Raw genomic sequence first — 25830 nt, 5'->3', positions numbered from 1 at the left:
GTTTATATTATTCAGTTTGGGTAAAAAGTATATGGTCTTTTATAAAAAATATATATTGGACATAAATGTGAAAATGGGAGATCGGAATTGGCAAAAATCAGAATCGGCCTAGAAAATTGTAATCGCCGCATCTCTAGTTATAAATATAACTGCAATTATCGGGGTTCAAGCGGTTTAAGGCCTTTAAAAGCACATGCATACTAAAAAGATATGTTTTAGCAAGCCTGTTAACATCTCAATTATAGATGGAAATTACCATTTTCAGCCAATACAGGAAATTTACCATAGGAAATATATGGATTTAGTAGATTTAGTAATTCATTGGCCAATGGTGGACATGCTTTTTGATAGCATTGTTGACGCATAGACAGTCTTAGACACCTTTCCTATGTGATTACGTAATGCGTGGTGCATTGCAGTGCTAGTGCAAAACGATCATTTGTGGTTAAAAAGTATATATTTTTTTAGTTTGTTTAGAAAATGGCAGATGGTTTGGCTAGATAAGAGCCTTATTCCTTGGCTGGGATCGTGTAGAGCCTTTGAAGCTGCCTTGAAACTGCAGTCTGGACCTTCAAAACAATCATAACCGTTAAAGTCCAGTATATGGAGAAAAATCGTGTAATGTTTTCCTCAAAAACCTTCATTTCTTTTTGACTGAAGAAAGAAAGACATGAACATCTTGAATGACGTGTTATGAAATTTTTCTGAAGTGAACTAATCCTTTAAAATTATGTGTTCTACTATTTAAGAAATAAAAAAAAACTAATCCGTCACATCATCCGTCTAGTCAGAGACTAATATGAAATCCCAAAAAGATTTTGAATGAAATGTAAATAGCATTAATGCATAGAAGTGTTACCTGAGCGTCCAGCTCCATGATGTGAGCTACTTTATTCCACCCAAACCCCACAAAGCGCCGGTCGTACTCGGGGCTTTCTCGTCTGACCATTACATACGGCTCAAAGTCGGCCTCCCACTGAACTCGGTACGGTGTTGTAGCGGTTCTCCATTTGGCAAAGTCTGTGGGAGCATGACCTTTTGTCCAGACATGATATCTGTGGACAAGTAAGTGATTATTAATTCATCAATTTAGTCATCGTAAAACGGTCAAGAAAATACAAAAACATGAAAAATAATAATAACTAAATATATAATATTCAGATACGTTTGTGATAGGTTGGTTAAATTTATTAAATTAAATTCATTGATTAAAAAAATATGATGAAATATTCAGTCACAAATCTAAACAAAATATAATCTGCCATAAAAAAAAAATTTTTTTACCTGAATGTGAACAGAGTGCCCATATCGAGCTGTGACAGGAGCTCTGCTTTAGATTTGGGAAAAGACAGCCGATAGCGCAGCGTTTCAAACGCCGGAACCACGAGAGCCTTTTTAGTGTTCGCCATATCCAGCTGAACAACTGATTTCCTAAGACAGAAACAAACTGGATTACTTGTAGAACGGATCTCTTGTACAAATCACATTCACAACCTGAGAACATTTCACTGACACCAATAACAGAAAACATGCTTTAATGTAAATGGGTTGACACTCTTGTATTTCTTATTTGAGAGCAAAATTAGTTTTGCTTTCAGCTTTTATTAGTTACATTGGTATTCGTCTAGTATCACCCCTGTTATGCTATGACTTTTGTCCCCTTATATAATTCGTACATCATATTTTAACAAAGTGACATCAAAAATGTTTTTGAACACATGGTTTAATCAAAGTCAAATTTCTCTTATAGACTATCAGTATTTCTAAACACATGGTCAACACTGTTATTGTTTGTTTTTTTATTATAAAGAAGTGCAGTGTTGACAGTATATAATGTGGTGATACAAAAGTATCACTCCCTTCTTGCACTCGCCACATAACCCCCGAAACATTTTAGGTGTTCCAGGGTTGACAAAACACTTAAAAAAACAACTAAATTGAATAAGTTACTGAAATCAATATAATGTATACAGGGCTGTGCAGAGTTTCTCAGGAACAGGGGCTCAATGGGGCATCTGTAACTACGTAATAATTATAACCATTACCTGAGTATCATATAAAAACATGTTAAGGCAACAATTTCTCAGTCTGACAGGTAAACTTTCGTTTTGAGTGATTCTTTACAAAAGTGTGCATCAAATATGCTAAGCAAGGAGGCTTGAACGTGCATGTTCGAGATGCTAGAACAGACCTTATTGGTTAACACATTTGAGCTTCTATTCCTTTTAATGGCGGTTGGCAAATCCACCTGAAGCAGCTGACATGACAAACGATCGGGCTTAGAACAGCTGATACCAGTCAGTAAAAAAAAAAAAAAAAAACTTAATTGGCCCCAATACCGATCCTTGAGATCGGCTAGGGACATCCCTACTTTTCACATTTTATCATAGTTGTGTAAACTTCTATAGCAGTGAATGGGAGATGACAGCAGATATAATTTTTGTATTTCCATATGCTCTAATAGCAAAAGAAAAAATCTGCATTTCCACAACTTTCAAACTTGAAATTGATTACAGATGTCAAATGTAATATCACTCCCTCAGCTGTTGTATTAGAAACACCACAGCACTCACAGCAGCGGTAATTTGTTTTTGTCAGTTACTGACAAAGTAATATAACACAAAGTATAGCATTATAAATGTATTCAAGTTTAAAAAATATATATATTTTAAACTTTATTAGATTTGCGATGTTGATAACTGTGGAAACATCATGACAGTCTCTGAAAAGTTCCATTTCCTAGACAAAATAAAGTAGCACATGGGCTTAGTTTTGATTATATTTTTTTGAGTTTTTAATTATAAAGAATGACAATCAGTAACCAAAGATTTAGGATTGTGGTCAACAGTTGAGATGAGACCAAACCGAAATGGACCAACATTGTTTTCCCATTCCATATTTAGGTTTTGTCTTACCTGAGGTACTCATAGAGTCCATACATTGGCAAGAAGTCAATATCCGACAGGAACATGTAGGGTGTGTTGACCTGCCCCAAAGCAACATTACGCAGCAGGTTAACAGGGTAGAACTGGCCTTCTTTATAGACTATGTGGTATCCCACGTTGCTCCTGCTCATCAGGACCTCCGAGCCCTGAGCGTATCGCAGAAACTGCTGGGCTTCGGCATCGGAGAGGTAGAGGGCCAGACTGATGGGCCCTTCCCAGTGTTTACAGATGGCCTCTAGCATCTGCAGCCTGGAACAAAGAAACACTCCAGTAACTGACCAAACACATACAATCTGATACAGTGGGTCCGAGACCACAGGTGAAATTGCTTTAATTTTGTATTTTGTCTTTTTAATTTTCTCCAGCGTGATTTAATAAAGATTCAAAAAGCATTATGTGCTTCAATGGAAGCAAGGAAAAGGTTCCCACCCCTTCTGACCCATTCATTTCCATGTTGTTGTCTTTTTTAAAGACGTTTGTAATGACAATATTTTTTTTAAATGGGCCACCGATCTCGATTCATGGTTTTCGGTCATGTGACTTGCATGGAGAGCTGGAGGGCAAAACATCCATAGAACTGCAGCACAGGCCTGTCAATTTTCCAATCCTCTTCCTGGAGGCAGACCAACAGTGCACATTTTGGATGTCTCCGTTATCTGACCCATATATTTTTGGTCTTGGAGTCTCTACTAACGAGCTGATAAGTTAAATCAGGTGTGTTTGATTAGGAAGAGTGTGAAAAAGTGTAGTGTTGGCGTGCCTCCAGGAAGAGGGTTGAGAAAAAAAACCTCCACGGACAGAACATTAACATTATCATGGTCTGGTCGATGTGGTAATTACAGTATGTCGGGCAGGAAATCCAAATGTTCGTCTATCATTCACCGACCTCAAATATGGCTTATTTGAAACATGTAAGTGATAGGCTTACGCTAGCTTCTATACATGGCCACTCTCTCTAATGGTAAGCTAGATAAATGTGTGCTATTATTTGGCACATATCCAAGTGTTCAGGCGGAGACCACTTGCATGTTTTCCTGATAACAGCGGAAAGTCAAAATTCTGACTTTGTTCTTGAAATTGACATTTTATATCTCCCAATTTGGACTTTATAACTCGCAATTGTGTCTATGTCACTTCAGAGAAAAAAAAGTACGAATTGTGGGATATAAACTCGCAATTCTAAGGAAAAAAGGCAGAAAATAAAAAATTTTCTTAGAATTGTGAGATATACTCGAAATTACTTTTTTTTCTTTAATTCTGTGGCAAAGCATAATGAAATGCAATAGAATGGTGCAGGTATGACGTCACTTTGTAGGCCAATCGGCAGTTAGCATCACACTGGATTATCACACTGGATTATCACTATAAACAAACTCGGTGATCAACACAAGTTTATGATACTTGCACGTTTTGTCTCTTGATAGACTTAAAAGAATTATCGCAGGTGAACACAACTTATATGAATTTTGAAGTCTAAATGCACTTGTTTGATGTAAAAAGCTAAAGATAGGCTATAAACGAACTACACCACGGTCCCACGAATTCAACGTCACCATCACTAATCTTGAGTTAGGAAGATTAGAAACTAACGTTTGAGTTAGGGGTTTGAGTTGAGGTGAACAAGGCTGAAAAAGCGACTGAGTTTACTTGTTCTGCGAGATTTAATCTCCTCAACAGCCTCTGTAGTCCCATTTAACCAATTTTTAGCAACCGTCTTTTTCAAGACACGCAACAGCTTCAAAAAAAGCATGAGAGGTGTAATACTGATGTACTTTATGTTGTAGAATAAAACGTGAAAGTGTCTTGAGCTTGTGTTCACCACAGACCTTATTTCAGTCATTTAACAAAAAAAAACTTCAAAAAACCTATTGACTTCGGGACGATGGAGCCTACAAAGTGATGTCATACCTGCACCACTTTATATAATGGTGATTAAGAGATGAACAAATGTTCCTCAATAGCCCGATACTCAAATTTGAAATTGTTTAAGCGTGTGTGATCTCATGATGTATACACAGTACACATGGTGTTTACACAGATATATTTTTTTATAGCCTATCATACACCCAGATGCAGCGCCAGATGCGACGCAATAGTTTCAGCCCGACGCAGTTATCATTTTCACGTCCTGCGCCACATTGTTTAAATAGCAAATGCAGATCGCTCTCTGAAAGACGTGTTCAGTCTTTCCACTATCAAATTCCACTATTTACACTATTTACAGAGTACTCACATTTTTATTAATTTCTACTCAAATAAATACTTTATAACTGAGCATAACTAGAAAACATTTTTTACATACCTGAATATACTCTGATAGACTATGGGAACCCTGAATATTTTCATCTGTACAAGTAGATATATATACTAAAAGTCAAAATTTCTTACTGATTAGTAACAAAGAAACGCTTTAGAAACAGCAAAAAAAAAAAAAAAAAAACATTCACAATATAGCAATAATTGAAGTATACAAAAACAGCATGACGTATCAAACGGACTGCACTTCTATCCCTCAAAGTCTCACTTCCATTCAAGTCGAACTAGATGTGGCATCTACTCTGACAGCCTTATTGCTCTTGGGTGCTATACTTGGCCGTCAAAGAGGTCATGCCCTCCAAGATGACAGCGGATTGCACCCGTCACTGTTGACAAGAGCGATAACCCTCCGCCACTGGCACTGACTGATGAGTTGTGTGAAGTAGCCCGAACATGCCTGACTAGACAGAGCCATCCCTCATTACACTGATCACAAAAGCCGTGAAGCTTTGACTCAAAACACTCCAATGGGGTTCATTTCCATGAGCAGTTTGCCAGTTAATGTCATCAGGATGATGAATGATGACAAGGCAAATCATTTTAATTGAGTTCAGGCCAAAGCGTGAATGCCATTGCGTATGATCAGGAGTAGAGTATAGGATACAGTGCGGTTCAATTAGCAGGAAACTCATTTCAGTGATCATTTACAACATTAAAGGGGGTCCTATAATGCCCTTTTCACAAGATGTAAAATAAGTCTCTGATGTCCCCAGAGTGTGTATGTGAAGTTTTAGCTCAAAATACCCCACAGATATTTTTTATAGCATGTTAAAATTGGCACTTTTTGGGGGTGAGCAAAAACGCACCGTTTTTGTGTGTCCTTTTAAATGCAAATGAGCTGCTGCTCCCGGCACAGAGGGCGGAGCTTCAAGAGCTTGTGTGTGACACAGACAAGCACTAAAATGTCAGAAACTGTTCTGCCTTTTATGTTTAAACCGGAGTCGGACAATGATGGAGAGATGGGAGAAAAAATCTATTCACCTAGCTATCACGATTATTTTTTATTACAGAATCGATATTAATTCAAATTCAATTGCTTTATTTTTGTCCTTGCTAAATGGACATGGACACAATTCTAAATTATGAGGTTGACAGAAGTTAGCCACTTTAAATGTGTCGTTATCTATGAGTGTTGAGTGACGTAATATCCCAAGTGGACACGTGGAAGAGACGTGAGGCTGAAAGCACTGAAAAGCCCTCGCACTACTCATATGCTGAGAGAGAGATAAGACAATAGAGCTGCACGATTCCTCTGTGATCTCGATTCAAACACCCATGCGATCTTTCAATTCGTCTGTCTATTAAACTTTGACAAAATCTTATCGCAACATTCAAAGCTGTGTTGGCACTGCCGCTGACCTGGAGAGAGTTGTCATGAAACAGCTTCACAAATAATCTTTTCAACCTCATAGTATCATTATTTCTGTGATGCAATTGTTAAAGCAGGGCTATGCAGTTTCGGGAATTTCTTCGCTGTATTCTCGCAGGTTTCTCTATAGAGCTCCCCCTACAGCTTCGGAATAGATATTTGACAACACTGTCAAAAAACTTGTTGTCGACTCTCAGATATAGGCTAGTAGATCAACGACATCAAAGCAGACGGGACATTCTATAAAACGTCGTCTTCATTCGGGTTTGAACAGCGAGAGGGAGCGCAATAATGATATCATTTTAGCAGATTTTTTTGGCGTAAAGAAATTCTTTACATCGCGAGACCTGATATCACGCGATACTTCCTGATGCGGCGGCCGCCCGAAGTAGTGTTTTTTTTCCGCTCACAGGTGATAGGGGAGTGCGAGACCACAACCATTCAACCCGAAAAAAAGTAATATAACCATTCCAATGACTCCGAAGCTGTTCAGTTAAGGTAAAAAACCTGCATAGTTCACCTTTAACTTTTCCAGATGGTCTAGTGTTTAAAAAAATTGCAATATCGAATCGCAATACTTGTAGAATCACAATTCTTTAAAAAAATCGCAATACATATTGTATCGGCACCCAAGTATGGTGATAGTATCGAATCGGAAGATAGGTGTATCCTCCCAGCCCTACTAACTAAAGTTAGACAAGTGAAATCATAATCAACCACCCCTTTAAATAATACACAAGTCTGAAAGGAATTAATATAAGTGCTTTAGTAAATTAATAAGCTTCACATTTCTGCTTTTAAATCTGCTCCACAAATTGGCCCCAAGTCAGTTCCATTCTAAGTGTCTCACTGTAGAGCTGGACGATATGGCCAAAATTTATATCACAATATATTTCTTAATTTCGGTCGATACGATATAATTCCGATATCGATATGAACAATATAAAAGCCTCAGGAAAAACTGCCAAGAACGCCCACAATTAATGTCTGTACCTTCTAACTTCTGAAAAATTTATTTCCCAAGTCTCTGAAACCTCCTCCTATAAAACTATATCATATATTAGAAATAAAAATGGTACAAATAAATTATTGTTAATATTTTATTTGTATTTAGCCTTCATACAAGAAATGTGAAATCGCTGTCAAATAAACATAAGTTAATAACTCAACTTATTAATATACTTTAACTTTAAGCTATAGGCTAACATAGGTTGATTATATTCTTATAGATTGAAAAAAGTGCTTCAGCCAGGATAAAGAATATGAAAAGTGCTCAGAGTTGCTGCAGAAAACAAACCCAAAAAAAGTGAGCAACAACAAAAACACAAGTTGCTGAGGGACATTGAGTGTTGTTGACACCCAGAGTTCATTTTGATTGATGAATCTGAATGTAGAGTTTACATGAACGCTAAACAAGTGATCGGGTTGATGTGCGCATTTGTCACAAGCTTCAAATCAGAATAGATTTTTTGACATGCGCTGTTTGCACATAATAACTCCATTCGCCGAATCCGCCATTTTTGCCTGACAAAACAGTCAGGAGAGTAAATTTAATAGATTAACGTTGGAGGATTTGAACTTGAAAGACGGCGTGTACTGACGCCTTTCCGCGGTTAAAACAACATTTCTTCTGATGTTCATTCATGCTTATTTGATGCTATAAATGAACTAGAAGGAAGAGATGATCGGTTCACGAGCAGCTTTAACTGATGCTCTACAGCGATCTGTCAGACACATTAAAGAGCCACAAAACGGTATTTATTGTTTAAATTTCTTGACAAAATTGCCAAATTTGAAAATTGAGGCTTTGTTTCATATCAAAAGTAACCGAAAAGTAACCTGGTCTGTCCTGTCTGTCAGCGTGTTGTCAGTGTGCTCTCTGCTCAGCGATGTATTTTTCACTGCGTGAGAACAGTGTGGCGTGAGAGTGCCGTGGCTTGTTGGACATAGCAACAGTAACTAAAGGGGGCGGGTCTTTGCGAACGGTCAATTTGGAGACAATGAACATGAACCGTTGTGCCGTGCTGCTTATATTTATCACGCAGTAAAAATTAAAACGTAAACATAGCCCATGCCTGTAATGTATATCGAAATATCGGAAATGTGTTTAAAAATCATACCGTTACTGAAAAAAATTATATTGCGATACATATTGATATTGAAGTATTGTCCAGCCCTACCTCACTGTAATATTATTTGTTTTGTTTTTTTTAAGAAAATGAGGGACAAATGACTTTTTGTGGTAATCAACATTATGCCACAGATGCTGTCGATTGCACTTTATTTGTATTGAACTGAAAATATTCCTTTAAAAGGTTCTTAACCCTTTATAGTACGGCGTTGCCATATGGCAACAGTTAATTTCTACCAATTTCCTTGTTATTAAAAAAAAATACAATATACTGCACTATGGGAATTGAAAGGGCAGGCCTTAATGTAGCCAATGATGTGCTGTTTTTAAGTCAAATGACATTTGAATGTCCCTCCAAAACTGTCTTTCCCTCCGTCACCCTCACACGGAAGACACCGGTTGAAGTGCTCCAGAAGATGCTCCATTAACCTCATTTCTAAACATCTCTTCTCAAGGGGGATTTTTTTACAGTATGTTTGATATGTAAATTAGATATTTTTATTCACAAATCAACTTTGTCTAACATAGTTTTACTGTAAATTGAGAACATATCACTGACTACGTTTACAAGCTGTTAAAATTCAGGTTATGGTCGGGTTAAGGTCACTATTCGGGTTTCTGAAACATTCGGGATAACCCGTTTACATGCGTGAGCAGAGAGAGTTACTCCTGTATACATGGAATGTGTAATCAGTCGCCAATATCCCGATGTAAACGGCGACGCACGGTTAGCGTCTGGACGTACGGACAACATTAAGACGCAATATCCGATTCTTCTTCCTGTATCCAAAGACAACAAAAACAACAGCAGCAGCAGCGCGCGGATAATGAATAGTTTGGGGCAGATAGCGATAGTCTTTGTTTGCGCTTTGGCGCTGGTACTGATCCACCAGCAGCACTTGACACTACTGTGCCTCATGGTCTTTATTAATAGAAGGAGAGAAATTGAGCAAGAGATGGGAAATGTAGCTGGAGCTGTGCCACACATATAAAGAAATTGGTCTCCTCCTCGCTCCAAAAGTGTGGTGATGTGCTGCGTCTCGCCATGTTAACCTCGGCTTGTTTACTTCCGCTATACTGCACGCGGGTTTTTTTATGCGCCGTCTCTACTCAAAAGACCAAGATTCCTTGCGAATAGAACATGCGCAGAACACACATTTTGATGGGGATATGCCGAAACGCGTTTACAAGACCAAATATTCGGGTTAGAAAAGGGGTACCCCAGGTATAATATCCCGATTTTTAAAAACCGGGATATGAGCATATCCGGGTTTTTGCCGGTGTTTACATGGCCGTGCGCGACCAGGTTATTGCTAATATCCCGGTTTTGAACGGGTTATTGGCTGCATGTAAATGTAGTCAATGGCAACGCTGTACCACAGTGGAATTGCAGTAAAATAAAAATCAGAATTTTTAGAAAAACTACTTTTTTGACCATTTTCCAACGTGGTTTCCCCAAGTTTTTTGATTTGTATGATTGAAGCCATTTCAAGAAATAAAAACTTATTTGAAAAATATTTCATGGCTAGAACATAATGCATACCATAGAGGGTTAAATGGCATCATCCATTGATCAAGTTTTGTGCCCTATATTGGCCTGATGCATGTAACATCCGTTGGTGAGGAGGTGTTGTAAGTGGGCCTATGTTTTCTTACCTGTCCATAGAAAGCTGGGCCACCAGAGTCACGTCTGTGTTATCTACGGTTGGTTCATACTCGTAGTGCAGGAAATAGACGTGTGTGCGGTGCACAGTAAAGCGCTCCCGACGAAACTCGTAACATGGGTCATCTTCATCCAGCTCGGAGAGGGTCTTTTGCAGCTGCAGGGATATTAGGAAAACAAGAGTTATTCTTTCATGCTGCCTGAACAAAGAAATCACTGCAGAGCTTTAAACTTTAAAAGTTGCGGTTGAAGTAGCCAACAGTGATAAAACTCACATTCTCCGAGTTGTGGTCCGTTTCACTGGGACAGCCAAAGAGCTCGCGCCTCAGCAGATTCCCATCATACTCCAGGAACGTCAGATAGAGATTCCTGAAGAACTCCACGTGTTTGTTCTTAACACGCAGTTTCTTCGGAGAGTTCCAGTGAATCACCTGGAGTTCAGAAATGTGGGAAATTATATGAATCAACCCTTTGCTTGATTTGGTGTCTTGTTGCTTCTTTCAATATTAAGCACATACACTATATTGCCAAACGTTTTGGGGCATCTGCCTTTACATGCACATAATGACATTCTTAAAGGGGTCATGACATGGTTTTTTTTATTTTATTATTATGTTCCCTTAGGTGCAATTATAGTATTACTATAGTTTTTTTTACAAAAAACTTTTAAAATGTAGTGATTTATGACCTTTTCCCACCCTGTTTCTCATCCTCTGATTCAAACAGTCTGTTTTGGGGGTGTTTCCCCTTTAAGAGTTCAGTGTTAACGCCCACTGTTATGATTGGCTAACGTCAGTGCCTATGCATCAATTATTAACGCCCCCAGCCAGAACATTTGCGGATTCGGCGTAACTGTTTAATAGTGGCTGATGCATGCGAAGCGATGGCTCTTGCAATGATAAAGCCTTATTATGTTTGAGCCGGAATCAGAGGAAAATGAACCATCACCACAACAACGAAGACTGGATCAGCCCGTGTCCACATGGAAAGTGAAACTATTTTGAATTAATAAAAAAAAATTAACCCGAGACACTTGAAAACGGATTATTGTTGCATAATTATCCTATAGCTTTATTTGCTAACAGTTTAACATTACTGAACTAATTCCAATGAAATGATAGGGTGTACCACGGACAAAAATGCATGCACAGACAGGCCATCTTTGAAGATGCAGCATTGATAAAGGCAACATCTTTGAGCAACAGTTTTCTGGCAAAGCCAAGCATCATATTGGGATTTTTTCCTCAAAACAGTCATCCTTAAATGTATAGAACACTGCCGTGACTGGGACGTCCGCAAAAAATAAAGTGCATCCATTTTCCCCTGACGACTGGATCTTTCAGCGTATTTAAAAAGTAGTTTAAAGTTTTAAATACATTACTTACAGTTTGCGTCGTCGTTGTTGAGCCCAGAATAGTAAGCACGGACTTATCTTTGAGCAACAGTTTTCTGGCAAAGCTCAAAACAGTCATCCTTAAAATGTATAGAACAAACGCTTAAACTAACACTGCCGTGACTGAGACGTCCGCAAAAAATAAAGTGCATCCATTTTTCCCTGACGTCTGGATCTTTCGCAGCGTATTCAAAGATGTTGTTTGTCCACAGCCAGGAACAGCACATCTGCGGCGTCGTAATCTCCCTGTACACAGACACACTCGCTGTCCGTCGACTGAACACTTGTGAGGCGCGCGGCGCGCGGGCGCGACAACGATACGAAATGAGCGTAGTTGTCTTGCGCTTTAAGCGTAGTTGTCTTGTGCTGGAGGCGGTCATATGCAAACGCTGGTACGTCACTTCGTACCGTGACGTCACTTCTTACCATGGATCCAGAACGAGCTGTATTTAGAGCTTGATTAAATAAATGATTCGTTTATAATGGGGAGGACGTCTTAAGCTATGAAACTTGCAGGACGTTTTAATAGTACAAAGACCTCTTATATACCAAAAGATCAAGGCAAATTTGGTTTCTCATGTCATGACCCCTTTAATCTGTAGGGTTTAATATGGAGTTGGCCAACCCTTTGCAGGTACAACAGCTTCAACTCTTCTGGGAAGGCTTTCCACAAGTCTTTATGGACCTTGCTTTGTGCACTGGTGCGCAGTCATGTTGGAACAGGAAGCGGCCATCCTCAAACTGTTCCCACAAAGTTGTGAGGGAGCATTAAATGATCCAAAATGTCTAGGTATTAAGAGTTCCTTTCACTGGGACTAATGGGACAAGCCCAACCCCTTAAAAACAACCCCACACCATAATCCCCCCTCCAACAAACTTTACACTTGACACAATGCAGTCAGGCAAGTACCGTTCTCCTGGAAACTGCCAAACCCAGACTCGTCCATCCGATTGCCAGACAGGGAAGCGTGATTCGTCACTCCAGACACCTAGAGTCCAGTTGTGGCGTACTTTACACCACTGCATCCGACACTTTGCATTGCACTGGGTGATGAAAGGCTTGAATGCAGCTGCTCGGCCATGAAGCTCTCTAGTCTACGCACTGATCTTGAGCTAATCTGAAGGCCACATGGTGTTTAGAGGTCTGTAGCTATTGACTCTGCAGAAAGTTGGCGACTTCTGCGCATGCGCTGACCCCGCTCTGTGATTTTACGTGGCCTACCACTTCGTGGCTGAGTTGCTGTTGTTCCCTATTGCTTCCACTTTGTTATAATACCACTAACAGTTGAACGTGGAATATGTAGTAGTGAAAAAAAATTTCACGAATGGACTTATTGCACAGGTGGCAACCTATCATGGTACCACGCTTGAATTCACTGAGCTCCTCAGAGCGACACATTCTTTCACAAATTGTTTGTAGAATCAGTGATTTTATACAACTGTGGCCATGGAAGGGATTGGAACACCTGAATTCAATGATTTGGAGGGGTGTCCCAATACTTTTAGCACTATAGTGTATGTAGATGAGGTGTTTGACATATTCACAGAATATAGTGTTACAAAATAAGGTGGATAGTATACGTGTGAAGAAATCGTGTGCTCTCCACAGTGATGTCACCTTGAGGTCGGACACGTCTTTGTAGCACTTCTCGGAGCGGGTGTGATCCGACAGCTGAACATTCCAGAAGCAGGGCAGCTGGTGCACCAGGAATGGGTTCTGCTTGATCACAGCGTTGAAGATGTCCTGCAGGCACAATGTTGTTCAGAAAATTGATATTATGTTAAGCAGCTCTACTCTAAAATAAAATTGCATCTGCATTTTGTTGTTTATGATGATAGAATTCACAGTGCAAAATTCATTCGGTGAGTACACAGAAACAAATGCCTGTGATTGGCTACTGCATTCATATCCTCAACAAAAACGTGTGATTTGTTATGCTCAACGCTGCAAAAAACAATGTATAAAAAGAAATCTTTGATGCAACATGAGCAGATGCATTTCCGCATGCAACACTTTTCATTCATTTTCACATCACTTTCATTGCGACAGTCATTGATTTGTTTAGTTGTTTATGGGCAATTTTTTGCTCCTAAATCTTCAATTTGGGGGGCATTTTGGTGCCATTCCTTGCCTCTAGTCTGTTCATTTCGGACTCTGATCTGATCTGCACTGCCCACAGCCTTTTAGACCTTTAATCCCCGTCTACTTATTTATTGATAAACAAATCAATTGAGGGTCTCCCATGTGCTTTTTTGTGAAGCGTTATTGGTATTGCTGCATCATACAAATGTACCTAGTTGAAAATGAGTCACTTATAATGTTATAGTCTAAGTAGACAGCAGGGCAGCTCAGTGGGCATTGAAACAGAGCCGATGTTTTCACCTGATCAGCAAGTGATGTAGACAGCATGCTCATGAGCTCCCTCTCTGCCGTCAGCCGCCACATCTGTTCCCACTTCAGCTTCCTCAAACGATCCAACAACAGCAGAATCACACCTTCAACACACACACAGCACTTATAATATAGTGGATGTTGTGTAATCTAAAAATTTACTCTTTATTTATCAGAATCTTTGGTATTTGTTCTAAAACTTGTCTTCCCTTCAAGCGTGATAATCAAAAATCTGTCTGACGTACCGGTGTTGAAGCCTCTGCCCAATGCTGGCCACGGCCGATGGTTCTTCCACAGGTTCCCCAGGTACCAGTCGCTCTGATTCTCCACTAAACCAAGAACCTGCTGACCTGAAACACACAAACACCGCCACAGTGACTTTAGCATCTAAATTTACATTACTGATCGTAGCATCTGAGTTACTAAATATCACTAAGAAAAGCAGGAGAGGCCACTGTATAAAGTCATTTTCATATTTAATAAATGACTTGCGTCTCAGAGTGCACAAACTAAATGAAAATAAAAACACTTTTCGGAGGATGCCTGATGTTTGGCTTTGACGACAGACTTTGCTCAGGCATTTCAGAACAACCAAAACAGCATTTCAGATGCTGTGGAAAAAGATTGTTGCGCTGGTTAGTCCAGTTATGCCACCCAATCGCAAAGTCACATGTTTTTTTTGATGCACATAGAAGAATTTATTTAGTCAATGTGTTTCCATTGTTGTTTATGCACATTTTTCTTACCGGATAAATAATGTATCCGATTCTAACGAGAGCACAAGTTTTTTTATGCGCATTTTTAGAATGTTTGTGCATCTTGGCGTTTCCATCCAGTGTTTTTTTTATGTGATATCCCAAAATTTGCATAAAAATAGGCAGATGGAAAAATAGATAATGATTGTGTCTTGTTCAAATGTTTGATATACATTTCTGAATTCATTATACATCACATTTTTGGGGAGTTGCACCACATGACATTTTACAAACTGACCTAACCTTACATTTTTATTAAAGGTCTAAATTATCTGATTTTTAATTTAATTTAAAAAAAATTATTGGGATTGAGCAGAGATTTATCATTTCTTCTGCATGCTGGATGCACTTTTTGACTTTTTCCAAATATTAATAAGCAGAAAAAAAGATTAAATTATGCAGCTACTTAAGTTTTTCCTTTCAAGAATTAAAAAAAAAAATTCAGGTTCTTTTTCTTCACTGTGATATCAGAAGAGCTGTATCACCCTGACATTTTTTACTTTATGCCCCCTAAAAACGAACATGAATTTCAATACAGATATGAAAAAAATCCCCCCAAAAGTGTGTGGTGTGAATTAGCATATAGGACACAATAAATAAATAAATGAGTGTCACATCATTGATTTAATTGACATGAAATCACATTTGTGTGTGGAGTAACAGACGGGTACTGATCCTAACAAACGGTCAATAAGACATGCACTTCTTTTGGCTTTCCTTTCATCTGTTCTTCAAGACACAATAATCAAACATATTCAACAGGAGCGTGTCGTTGTTTCTAAGCAACAGGGTTTCATGTCGAAGGCCAATCCGGTACAGTGGCATGTGACGTGACTACAGTACATGCGAGTAACTGTTGATAACACTTCAGGCATGAGATCAAATAATGCAGTTAAAGGCGCACAAAGGGGGGTATTTGATACAACCAGTGATTCAAAACAAAAGATTCGTAATTGTTTCAAAGCTGCATGAAGCAGTGTTTCTGAAAGCTCACCAGCCACAAAACTTGCATTGTTTCATTAAAATACATTTGTAAAGTGCAATTGACACAAAAACAGCTGTCGTTTCAATGAAATCTTGTTCAAAAGTACCTTTGAACTTGTGGAAGACGACCCACAGCTCAGCGATGTCTGTGGCGAAGGTGATGTCAGTATCCAGGACGATGACCTTCTGGAGGTCGGAGGGCAGCGTCTTGGTCAGCACCAGCTTCATTAGGCCATAGATGCCAGAATAATGCTTGTTAGGTATCCAAGACACCTCAGACTGGAAAACACACAGAGAGCAAACAAAACACATCAAATTAATTTAAAAACTGCAAGACTGCAAAAAAAAAAAAAAAAGGAAGTATGTGTAATTACAAATTATTTACTCTGTAGAGCAGCGTTGCACTGTCAAAAATAGACATAAGGTCCTTGATACATATTTTGGATTGTGAAAAAAATATCACCCAATCGAAATGCCAAGTAAGCAGCTGCAATACGTTTTGCCACTGATTTAAATGTCAGAAAGTCTTACATGTTCGGACTAACCAAAATGGTGCTGATTCTCATGCCGGAGCTGGGGCTGGTTCGGTGGTTTGGGTTTAGTCCCGGTTGAACTGCCCAAAGGACGGCCATGTCTGTATGTGCATGGGCTTTCTGATCATTGATGATGATCATTGAGCATTAGAGCTCCAACAAAGCGTATGAAGATTGCTGTTAGAATTTATTGTTGTATATAAATGTTTTTTTACTGCTCTGATTCAATTATTAACCGTTTTAACCGTTACTTTATTTGATTTGTATAATAACACAACATAAGACCAGAATATTATTCTCCTAAAGATTGATCCACCAATCCGGTGAGTTGTCATGGAAAAAGACATCTCAGAATTCCCAGGAAGTAGTCGAACCAGACTAACCTCTCAAACTACTTGTATAGAGCCGTGGCTAAAGATTTTCGCAAAGTTTTCTGATTCAGTGTTTAAAGATTATTTTTTCACATATTTCTATGGTATACTGGAACACAATGAAAAGCATTGCATGAGTTTTAAAGGCTTTCGTTGGCAAAAACTTTCAATATATGCAAGCAGCGTCAATATTTACAGTGTTGACCCTTCTTTATAATCTCTGCAATTCGCTCTGGCATGCTGGATACCAGGTTTTGGGCCAAATCCTGACAGATGGCGAACTGCTCTAGCCTTATTAGTGCTCGGAGTTGATCACAATCTTTAGGCTTATGCTTGTCCACTCGCCTTTTGAGGATCGATAACATGTTTTCTGTGGAATTACGATCCGGGGAGTTGCCTGGCCACGGATCCAAATAATCTCAGAGCCACTTCATTATCACTCTTGCCTTGACACATGCTGTTCCATCATGCAGGCAAATGCACGAATCATCACCAAATATCTCCTGGACTGTTTGGAAGAAGTTGCTCTAGCAGGATGTTTTGATGCATGGCAGTGTTTGATACATGCCAGTGTTTTGGGGCAAAAATGTGAAAGAGCCCAGATCCTTGGATGAAGTGCAGGGCAGGGCAGGGCAGGGAAGGCCAAGTATGGTAACCCATACCTGGAATTTGTCCTCTACATTTAACCTATCCACATTAGAAGTAGTGAGTAGTGAACACACACACCGCGAGCAGTGGGCAGCCATTCACTGTGGCGCCCTGGGAGCGGCTGAGGGTTGAATGTCTTGCTCAAGAGTACCCAAGTCATTTCCTGTCGGTATTACAAATCAAACCCGCGACTTTTGGGTTACAAGTCCAACTCTCTAACAATTAGGCCACAACTGCCCGAAAGCAACCTCACACATGGATATTCTCAGGATGCTTCACTGTTGGCACGACAAAAGACTTGTGGTAGTATTCACCTTTTCTTCTCTGGATAATCGATTTTCCAGATGTCCCAAACAGTCGGAAGGGGGCTTCATTAGAAAAAACAACTTTGCATCCGCTGTCCAATCCTTGTACTTCCTGAAGAATTTTATTCTGTCTTTAATGTTTTTCTAGAAGTGGCTTCATTGTTGCCCTTGTTGGCACCAGGCCGTTGTCCAAAAGTCTTCACCTCCCTGTGCAGTATTGTCACCGTTGGGGAGAAGTTGCTCTTGCAGTATGTTTTGATGCATGGCATGGTTTGAGAGATGGCAGTGTTTTGGGGCCTATTGTGAGTCCAGACCCTTGGATGAAAAGTGAAATGAAGGCCAAGTATGGTAACCCATACTCGGAATTTGTCCTCTACATTTAACCCATTCAAGTTAGTGCACACACATTAGAGTAGTGAGTAGTGAACACCTGCTGCCAATATTGAGCGAGCTCTGCACTGAGGTGACACGATTCTGTAGCCGACTACTCAGGAGGAGACTGTCCTGGTGCTTGCTGGACTCTCTGGGATGTCCTGAAACCTTCTTCACTGCAGTTGAACCTCTCCTTGAAGTTCTTGATGATCCGGTAAATGGTTCTTTCAGGTGCAATATTCTTTGACGGTAGCCATTGCGAACACATGAACACAATGATAGATTGAAAGCACTTCTTCCATTCTTTTATAGCAATAAGTGTGCTTCTATAATCGAATCAGAATGATGAAGTGATTTCACCTGACTAGTATACGTTCACACTTTGAAATGATGTTAGCTGGTGTGCCAGCGCCAAAAAAGTGTACAATTTGAATTAGAAGTCAATAGTTTTATATTGGTCTGTCATTTATGACAGTATTATAATTACAAGTAGTTTATTCATTAATAAACACTGCTTTAAATCCAAGTTGTGATTCATTTCAGAGCTGGTTGATTTAGTTCATGAACCAGTACCTTTTTTAAAGTTTTAATCTCTACTAATTGGGAAAAATCCTTGTGACATCAAGGCTGCTGAAAATGTGCATCACCGTTGAAGTATACTGAGCAAAGCAGTAGCTACACAAACCTTCAGCTCATCAGCGTCATAGAAGTTGACATGAACGGCCGGCACCATCCAGGTGTGAAAGAGGTCGGCCAGGATCTTCCGAGCGATTGAGTCCGTGATAATATGGAAGTGGAGTGGGTTCCGTCTGACACATAGAGAGAGAACAGACATTCGTTGTCACATTCGGTTTTCAGCATAATTACTTTTATTACCCCATACCTTAAATGTCTAATAAAAGTTTTTTACATACAAATCATGTCTAGTACAAAGGACTAATACCTATGATGAAAAGAGTGAAAGAGTGACTGGTAATTCCAGTCGGGTCACCCACACTTTTGATGCTCTTGGACAACCACAATGACTCTAAACTTACCTGTGAAACAGAACTGACTTGACCAAAGTGACGACATCTCTGCTCGCGTTGTACCCCGCACACACGATGGCAATGTGAATGGTCTGTGATGAGAAAGACAAGTAGTGTTCACAGCAGTCTGAAGCAGCACTAATGCAATAAAGAATGGTTTTAAAATATGACACTGCATCTACAAAATCAATTTTATAAAATGTAAGATGTAAAAATACACCGCCATAATGCTAGGTTGTTATGCAGTTTCTCAATGGTTGCTAGGGTGCTTTTGTTATAGTGTTCTGGGTGGTTTCTAGTGTGGCCATTGATGTGTAGATGCTAGGCTTCTCTGGATGGTTACTAAGTGTTCTGGAGTGTTTTTTAGGGCATTGCTATGCGTTTCCTAAAATGTTCTGGAAGGTTTCTTGGGTGCTCATATGCGTTTGGCAATCGAAGGAGACAAGCTGCTGATAGAGCCGCCGCATGCATCATATAAATCTCCTGTCCGTGAACATTCAGGCTTCCCAATACGTTACAACAGCGATGGTCAAAAAAATGTGGACAAAACTGTCACTCTTTGTAAACTTTGCTGCCGTGTGCTCTAGTGTGATCAGTCATGTACGCCGGGTGTTGATAGTGTGTGAGTGCAGGTGAGACCACACACTGCTTTTCTGTTTAAACACACACTCAGTGCTAATTCACACAGGCACAAAACAATAACAGAAGAGCTGGGCAGGACTCAACAATAAGGACTGTCCGATGGCACGGGAGTGGCGTGAAAGATGCTGACGGAACGGTCACTGTCCCGATCGGCTCAGTGCGGCACCATCACAAAAGTTTATCATTTGCACATGGTTTTAAGCCTTGCCAATTTAAACATTCAAGCACAAGAAGATGCGAAAGAGAACTTGGACACGCTGTACATTTTCACGATCTACATTTTCCCATGGTCATAAGGCCGCAACCCAATTTTTTTCCGAAATTTGACCTACTTCCTAAAAGATTTTATAAAATAATAAATTTACTTTTTGAAAAAAAAAAAAAAACAGGCAAATTTATTTAACAAAAATGGTTTACACTCAAGTACCATCCCATTTTACCAACCAGTTTTTGTTAATTCAATAGAGTTAGTAAGTTGATACCACAGTCAATTGAAAATATGTTGAAGTCATTGAAAATAAAGTGTTATTTTACCATGGTAAATACACAATACTAACATGAACTGTTAATGCAACTTACGGACACTAATCCTGATGAACAGAATGAACATCACACCTGCGTGGAAATCCTTCACAGCTAACGCACTACATACCAGTTACGTAATTTATTGGTGCTTTTTGGTAATTTTATAACTTACGAAAAACCAACGCAACTACGATGTTGCATGCTCGGAATTTCTTTTGTGCATTATATATAGTAAGTTAAGAAACCCACCAGGAATCCCCTAGGATTTCTAGAGAGTTGACTATAGCCCCTTTCACACAGAGATTCCAGAAAATACACAGATAATGTGTCCCGGGATAGTTTTTCTTTCTTTCTTTGTTGATGACGAACACAAACTTTCTTCTAAGAGCAACAGAGTCGCATGATGGCATGTGCGTCATCACTACGACACACCCCTTACGGCATTGGTCCTGGCTTTTGTTCACACAGGCCGTGTTCCGGGACTGATCCCGGCAATGTTACTAGGTCCCCAACCCGGCATCAATCCCGGCATCAATCCCCGCATCAATCCCGGGACGTGTTTGTGTTCACACAGAAGGCACTCTGGCAATTTCGCAGCAATTTCCCGGGATCAACGCGCTGTGTGTAAGGGGCTATACAGTTGCAAGAGTGTTCTTGGTTTCTAGGGCCTTTCTATGCAGTTGCTAACATGATCTTTCTGACCACTTTCTGATACAAATCTGACATCACAAGCAAGTTTTACTTTAAGCAAGTTTCCATCCCTCCTCCAGTGTAACTCCGTGGGATTTGTTCATCTCTTTTGTCATCCAATATCATAAAATCGTAAGCCTGATCAATAAGTTTAGTAACAACACACCTGACCTCCCCTTAACAAAACATATAATGAGGACAGGCTAGGGGTGTGCGATATTACGATTTTTGATCGTGGGCGATTAAAATGTCTCCACGATCTGCTTTTGAAGAAATATCGTAGGATCGTGCATTTTATCAGTTTGCATTTCTGGCGCCTCCGTCTCAACATACTGTACAGCGCGACGTATATTCACATGAAATGCAGAGGAACGGGACACTGTAGTTCATAAAAATGTATTATTTGCATGTGCTTTAAAGCCTTGCCGGTTAAACATGTCATTCGCTGCTGATGCGCTGTTCTAACGGGCGCTTTTCTGAGCGCAATAACGTACCCGACGCCCACATGCACTAAAGCCTGTCTAACAGCGTCTGATTACTGAACTAAGTTATCTTTCGAGTCTTATTGCGCTAATACTGTCAAATACACACAAGGTTTACATAAACAAAGTTGGTTATGTCTAAAGTGAAAGAACAATAGAAAAAATTAAGAAAAATCTGCTTGTCAAATGCATGTAGACTCAGATCTTAGATGCGCAGATCTTAAAGTGACAGTAGCCCTAATAGTAAACATGCTGCCGCTTGTCCTTAAAGGGATAGTTACCCAAAAATAAAAATTCTGTCATTATTTACTCACTCTCTAATGTTGTTCCAAACCTGTATTAATTTCTTTCTTGTGCTGAACACAAAAGAAGATATTTTTTGTGGCTAACCGGGCGGTTGCTGGTCCCCATTGACTACCATAGTAGGAAAAAACTATTATGGAAGTCACTGGGGTACATCAACTGTTTGGTTACCCACATTCCTCCAAATAACTTTTATTTTCAACAGAAGTTGTGTATGTGTATCTTTGTTCTTAATTTTTAATAACAAAGAAAATCACAAAGATTTTTTATCTTCGCCACTTTGGCCTAATGTATGCCATTCTTTTTTATTTTATATTTTGTTACCTAAGGCTTTGTTTTTAAATAGCGACATTAGTTTGGCTGTGATGCTCAGTCACTTGCAAAATAGTAAAACCAACATGAAAAGGAATCGTGATAAAATCGTGAATCGTGATTTTCCTGAAAAAAAATCGTGATATGATATTTTTGCCATATCGCCCACCCCCTAGGACAGGCTCAAGGTCAGGGTCTTGATAATGTCTGAATCTGTTCAGTGTAAGGTATTCATTCAGAATACTAACCTCACATTTGTTCACCACAGGCTGAGGCACACAGTCCGAGCTGTTGCCCAGAGGCAACTCCTTTTTTAGCCTCGCTATCACCTGTACCCTCTTCAGTGGAATGGGTGTGCAAGTGGTTGCCTTGGCGACCGTTGCTATGATGGCTGCTATGGGTCGGGACCCTGGGCAAAAGGCTAATCTCTCTCCGCAGCGCATGGTTATGCTCCTCCACGTCTCGTAGCCGCAGCTCCAAAGCCTGATGCTCGGCGGCCGCACCGATCAGCACCGATGACTGAGGATCCAACGGTGACAGAGACAGCGGTTTGACTGAGGAGGAAACAGAGACCGTCGAGGATCATTTACTAGTTTAAAGCTTGTCAAATTACCAAATTATGAGTAAAGGTGCACTTTGTCTAAGGATACACAAACATAACAATGCAATAAACGTAACTGCTTCAAAATTCACATTTTCGGTATGGCTGTGTGTCATTTACGCAGGAGAACAAAACAAAGTATCATCAAGTTAACCACAGCCTTTATTTGACTTGATTTAATTAATTGAATGGAAAACCTCATAGGAAAATCTCAAGGGACCACTGGTGAATTAGTCTTCTGGGCTTGACGTCATCCCTGCAGAACTCTATGGTTGCTCTGGGCTTTATCTTACTCTTTTTTCCACTGGATGGTTTCTTGGGCCGCTGCTCTTCCTCTCTACCTGAGCTCTGCCTTACTGGACAACTGGGTTAAAGCCGTAGGCCTGACTAAAGTCCTGAATGACATCTCTCTTTTACTTTTATAAACTTACACTATACCTCTCTCTCTCTCTCTCTCTCTCTCTCTCTCTCTCTCTCTCTCTCTCTCTCTCTCTCTCTCTCTCTCTCTCTCTCTCTCTCTCTCTCTCTCTCTCTCTCTCTCTCTCTCTCTCTCTCTCTCTCTCTCTCTCTCTCTCTCTCTCTCTCAACATTCTACACATCTCCTGGTATAATTAACTATATGTTTTATAAACTTTTTTGTAACCAATTCAAGTGTAACCATAATGAAATACTGTTATTAAACCATTTAAACTATAAATAACTAGTTTTGATTAAGTATTAACATTAAAGTGCTACCTATTGTGAATTTGCAATAGTCAAGTCACCTTTATTTAGTGCTTTTTACAATACAGATTGTTTTAAAGCAGCTTTACAGTGATGACAGGAAAATAAGTTCTAGAAGAAAATAGCGTCCAGCTTAAGTTCAGTGATGGTTCATTGTTGATGTTCAGTTTGATGGAAGGACAGGAAATCTCTTGATCGAGTTATAAGATCTGCTGAAAAAATCATTGGACTTCCCCTGCACCGACTGGATGATATTTTTAAGATTCGCTGCCTCAGCCGAGCACGTAACATTGTACAGGATGAGACACACCCCTCAAACCATCTTTTCTCCCTGCTTCCATCTGGCAGACGGTACCGGGCTCTTAGAGCACGCACTTCTAGGCTGCAGAACAGTTTTATCTCAAGAACCATCGTAGAACTGAACAATTATGCACCTCTATCTTCCAGTCAGCACAGTTGCACTTTATAGAAATGGACTTTATGCAATGGAACTTACGTGTAATGTTTAATACCCTGTTATTTTAACTATATTTATTGTGTGAATGTGTATATGAATGTGAGCATTGTTTTTTAGAGGATGCACAAGCAAATTTCGTTGTGTGGTACTACTGCACAATGACAATAAAAATCTACTACTACTACTACTACTACTACTATGTAAAACATTTATTAATTTAGTTAATTTATATATATATAGCGGCCAAATACAATATAATAAAATAGTTATATATTTAAGGTTATTGACTAATGATTAATGGAAGACTTAGATTAGAAGAATATACATAGATGATGCCTACGTTTATTCAGATTAGAAATAAAAATAGCTCTTATTTTGAATGACCCGGAAATCAGTTTAAGCAAATATCGTATATAATGGTTACAGATAATTTCTTTCACTGCTGTGAACTAACCACCAATATATAAATATTTAAAAAATCTTTAGGAGTCAGCAGTCCACAACAGGACTGTTCAAAATTCCAGAAAATATTAAGATACAATTTTTTGTCAGGGTACAACAGCTTGATACACTCAAAGGGAAATCTCTGTAACTTATTTACCCCTAAAAGGTTTACAGCTACAGCAGCATCTTAACGGTACATATTACTACTCAGAGGTACTAATTTGCACCTTTTAGGGGTAGATAAGGTACAAAGTTGTCCCTGTAACAAGCTGCGGTACCCAAAAGGTACAAACATAATTTTTTTCCTGACAGTGTAGAATAAATCCATGTTACACGGCTTACGAACATGCGAGAAACATGAATGATAAGGATACAGATGGCAACTGGATCTTGATCCTAAAGCCTGTTCATACCAAGACGAATGTTCGGTCCGATAAACTGTTTAATTTGTATGAATGGCTGTTAAGGAATCTGTTCAGACGGACACAAATCTCTGCATGCAGTCAATGCACCGGCTCTCATCTCAGTATTCTTGTATATTTGATGCTGTTTGATAAACACCATTGACTGTGTACATGAAAGTCTGAATAGTTGTATGAAAACATATGAATGCGGTTTGATTTCCTTTCTTCTCCATGACAAGCGGGAGTCAGAAACAGAAAGTAACAAAGCACTTTTTGTGCCAGGGCATTTCTGCTTTTCTAAAAGCGCCACCTACTGTCAGAGAGTGAATCTGCATTAAGGAAAAGAATCACCCGACGCAAAGAGAAGTGCATTCAAATTGCATTGATGGACTGAACAGAAGAAATGAACAGAAGATTTCCACACCAAAGAAGGAGCCTCAGCGCATACCAAAGACCCTTTTTGTCGTCTCAGGACTCTTAAAACTATAACCATATGATCTGAATGATCGAGTGATTAATAAAGTGCTTTTAAGCCAATAAAGTGCAAGAACACAGAAAGCCACCTCTAGGACAGAACGTGTACCAAACTGAGAAAATCACCTTCTGAAATAACTTGATACTTATTGAATCAATTACATTGTTACACCAGTAGCTGGCGACAAGTGACTTAAAAAATGTATTTGACATTGAATAATTAATTCAAGAGATTCATTCAAAAACTCTGATTCATCCAGTAATGAAACAAGTGAAGTCTTTATGAGTCATTGAATCATTCAATCAACGCTCTGGGGACGGATTGGACGGAACTGCCCAAAATTGCGTACTTTTACAAATGTGTAATTATCTTAAAAGCTATTAATGATAGAGAGGTGTGGTCTTTTTGCCGTCTTCCTCATATTCAGCTGAAAACAGAGGTATCCAGTTTGTATATATACACACTTCCTTGTTGCGTAATACCACTGCGTAAAAAGGCCAATGAAATCGATGTTGTTAGGCAGATTCCACGCGCAACGACAATGGAAAAATTGCCGCTGGGAGAAAT

At 39.4% G+C, this 25830-nt stretch overlaps 1 protein-coding gene across 1 annotated transcript in view; it reads right to left on the bottom strand.

The window, feature by feature from the left end:
- Positions 1-25830, bottom strand: part of large1 (LARGE xylosyl- and glucuronyltransferase 1) — a 37571-nt gene that overhangs the window by 2937 nt on the left and 8804 nt on the right. The window contains 13 exon segments of the mRNA XM_079622913.1: positions 860-1055; positions 1285-1431; positions 2916-3194; positions 10418-10581; positions 10700-10855; positions 13436-13561; positions 14201-14313; positions 14455-14559; positions 16056-16227; positions 18863-18986; positions 19215-19297; positions 22408-22477; positions 22479-22713. Of these exon segments, the coding sequence (XP_079479039.1) occupies positions 860-1055; positions 1285-1431; positions 2916-3194; positions 10418-10581; positions 10700-10855; positions 13436-13561; positions 14201-14313; positions 14455-14559; positions 16056-16227; positions 18863-18986; positions 19215-19297; positions 22408-22477; positions 22479-22713 (1970 nt within the window).

Source organism: Phoxinus phoxinus (assembly GCF_949152265.1).
Source record: "Phoxinus phoxinus genome assembly, chromosome: 9".
NCBI lineage: Eukaryota > Metazoa > Chordata > Actinopteri > Cypriniformes > Leuciscidae > Phoxinus > Phoxinus phoxinus.
Note: the sequence above shows the minus strand (reverse complement) of the source record. Positions and strands in the feature narration are given on the sequence as shown.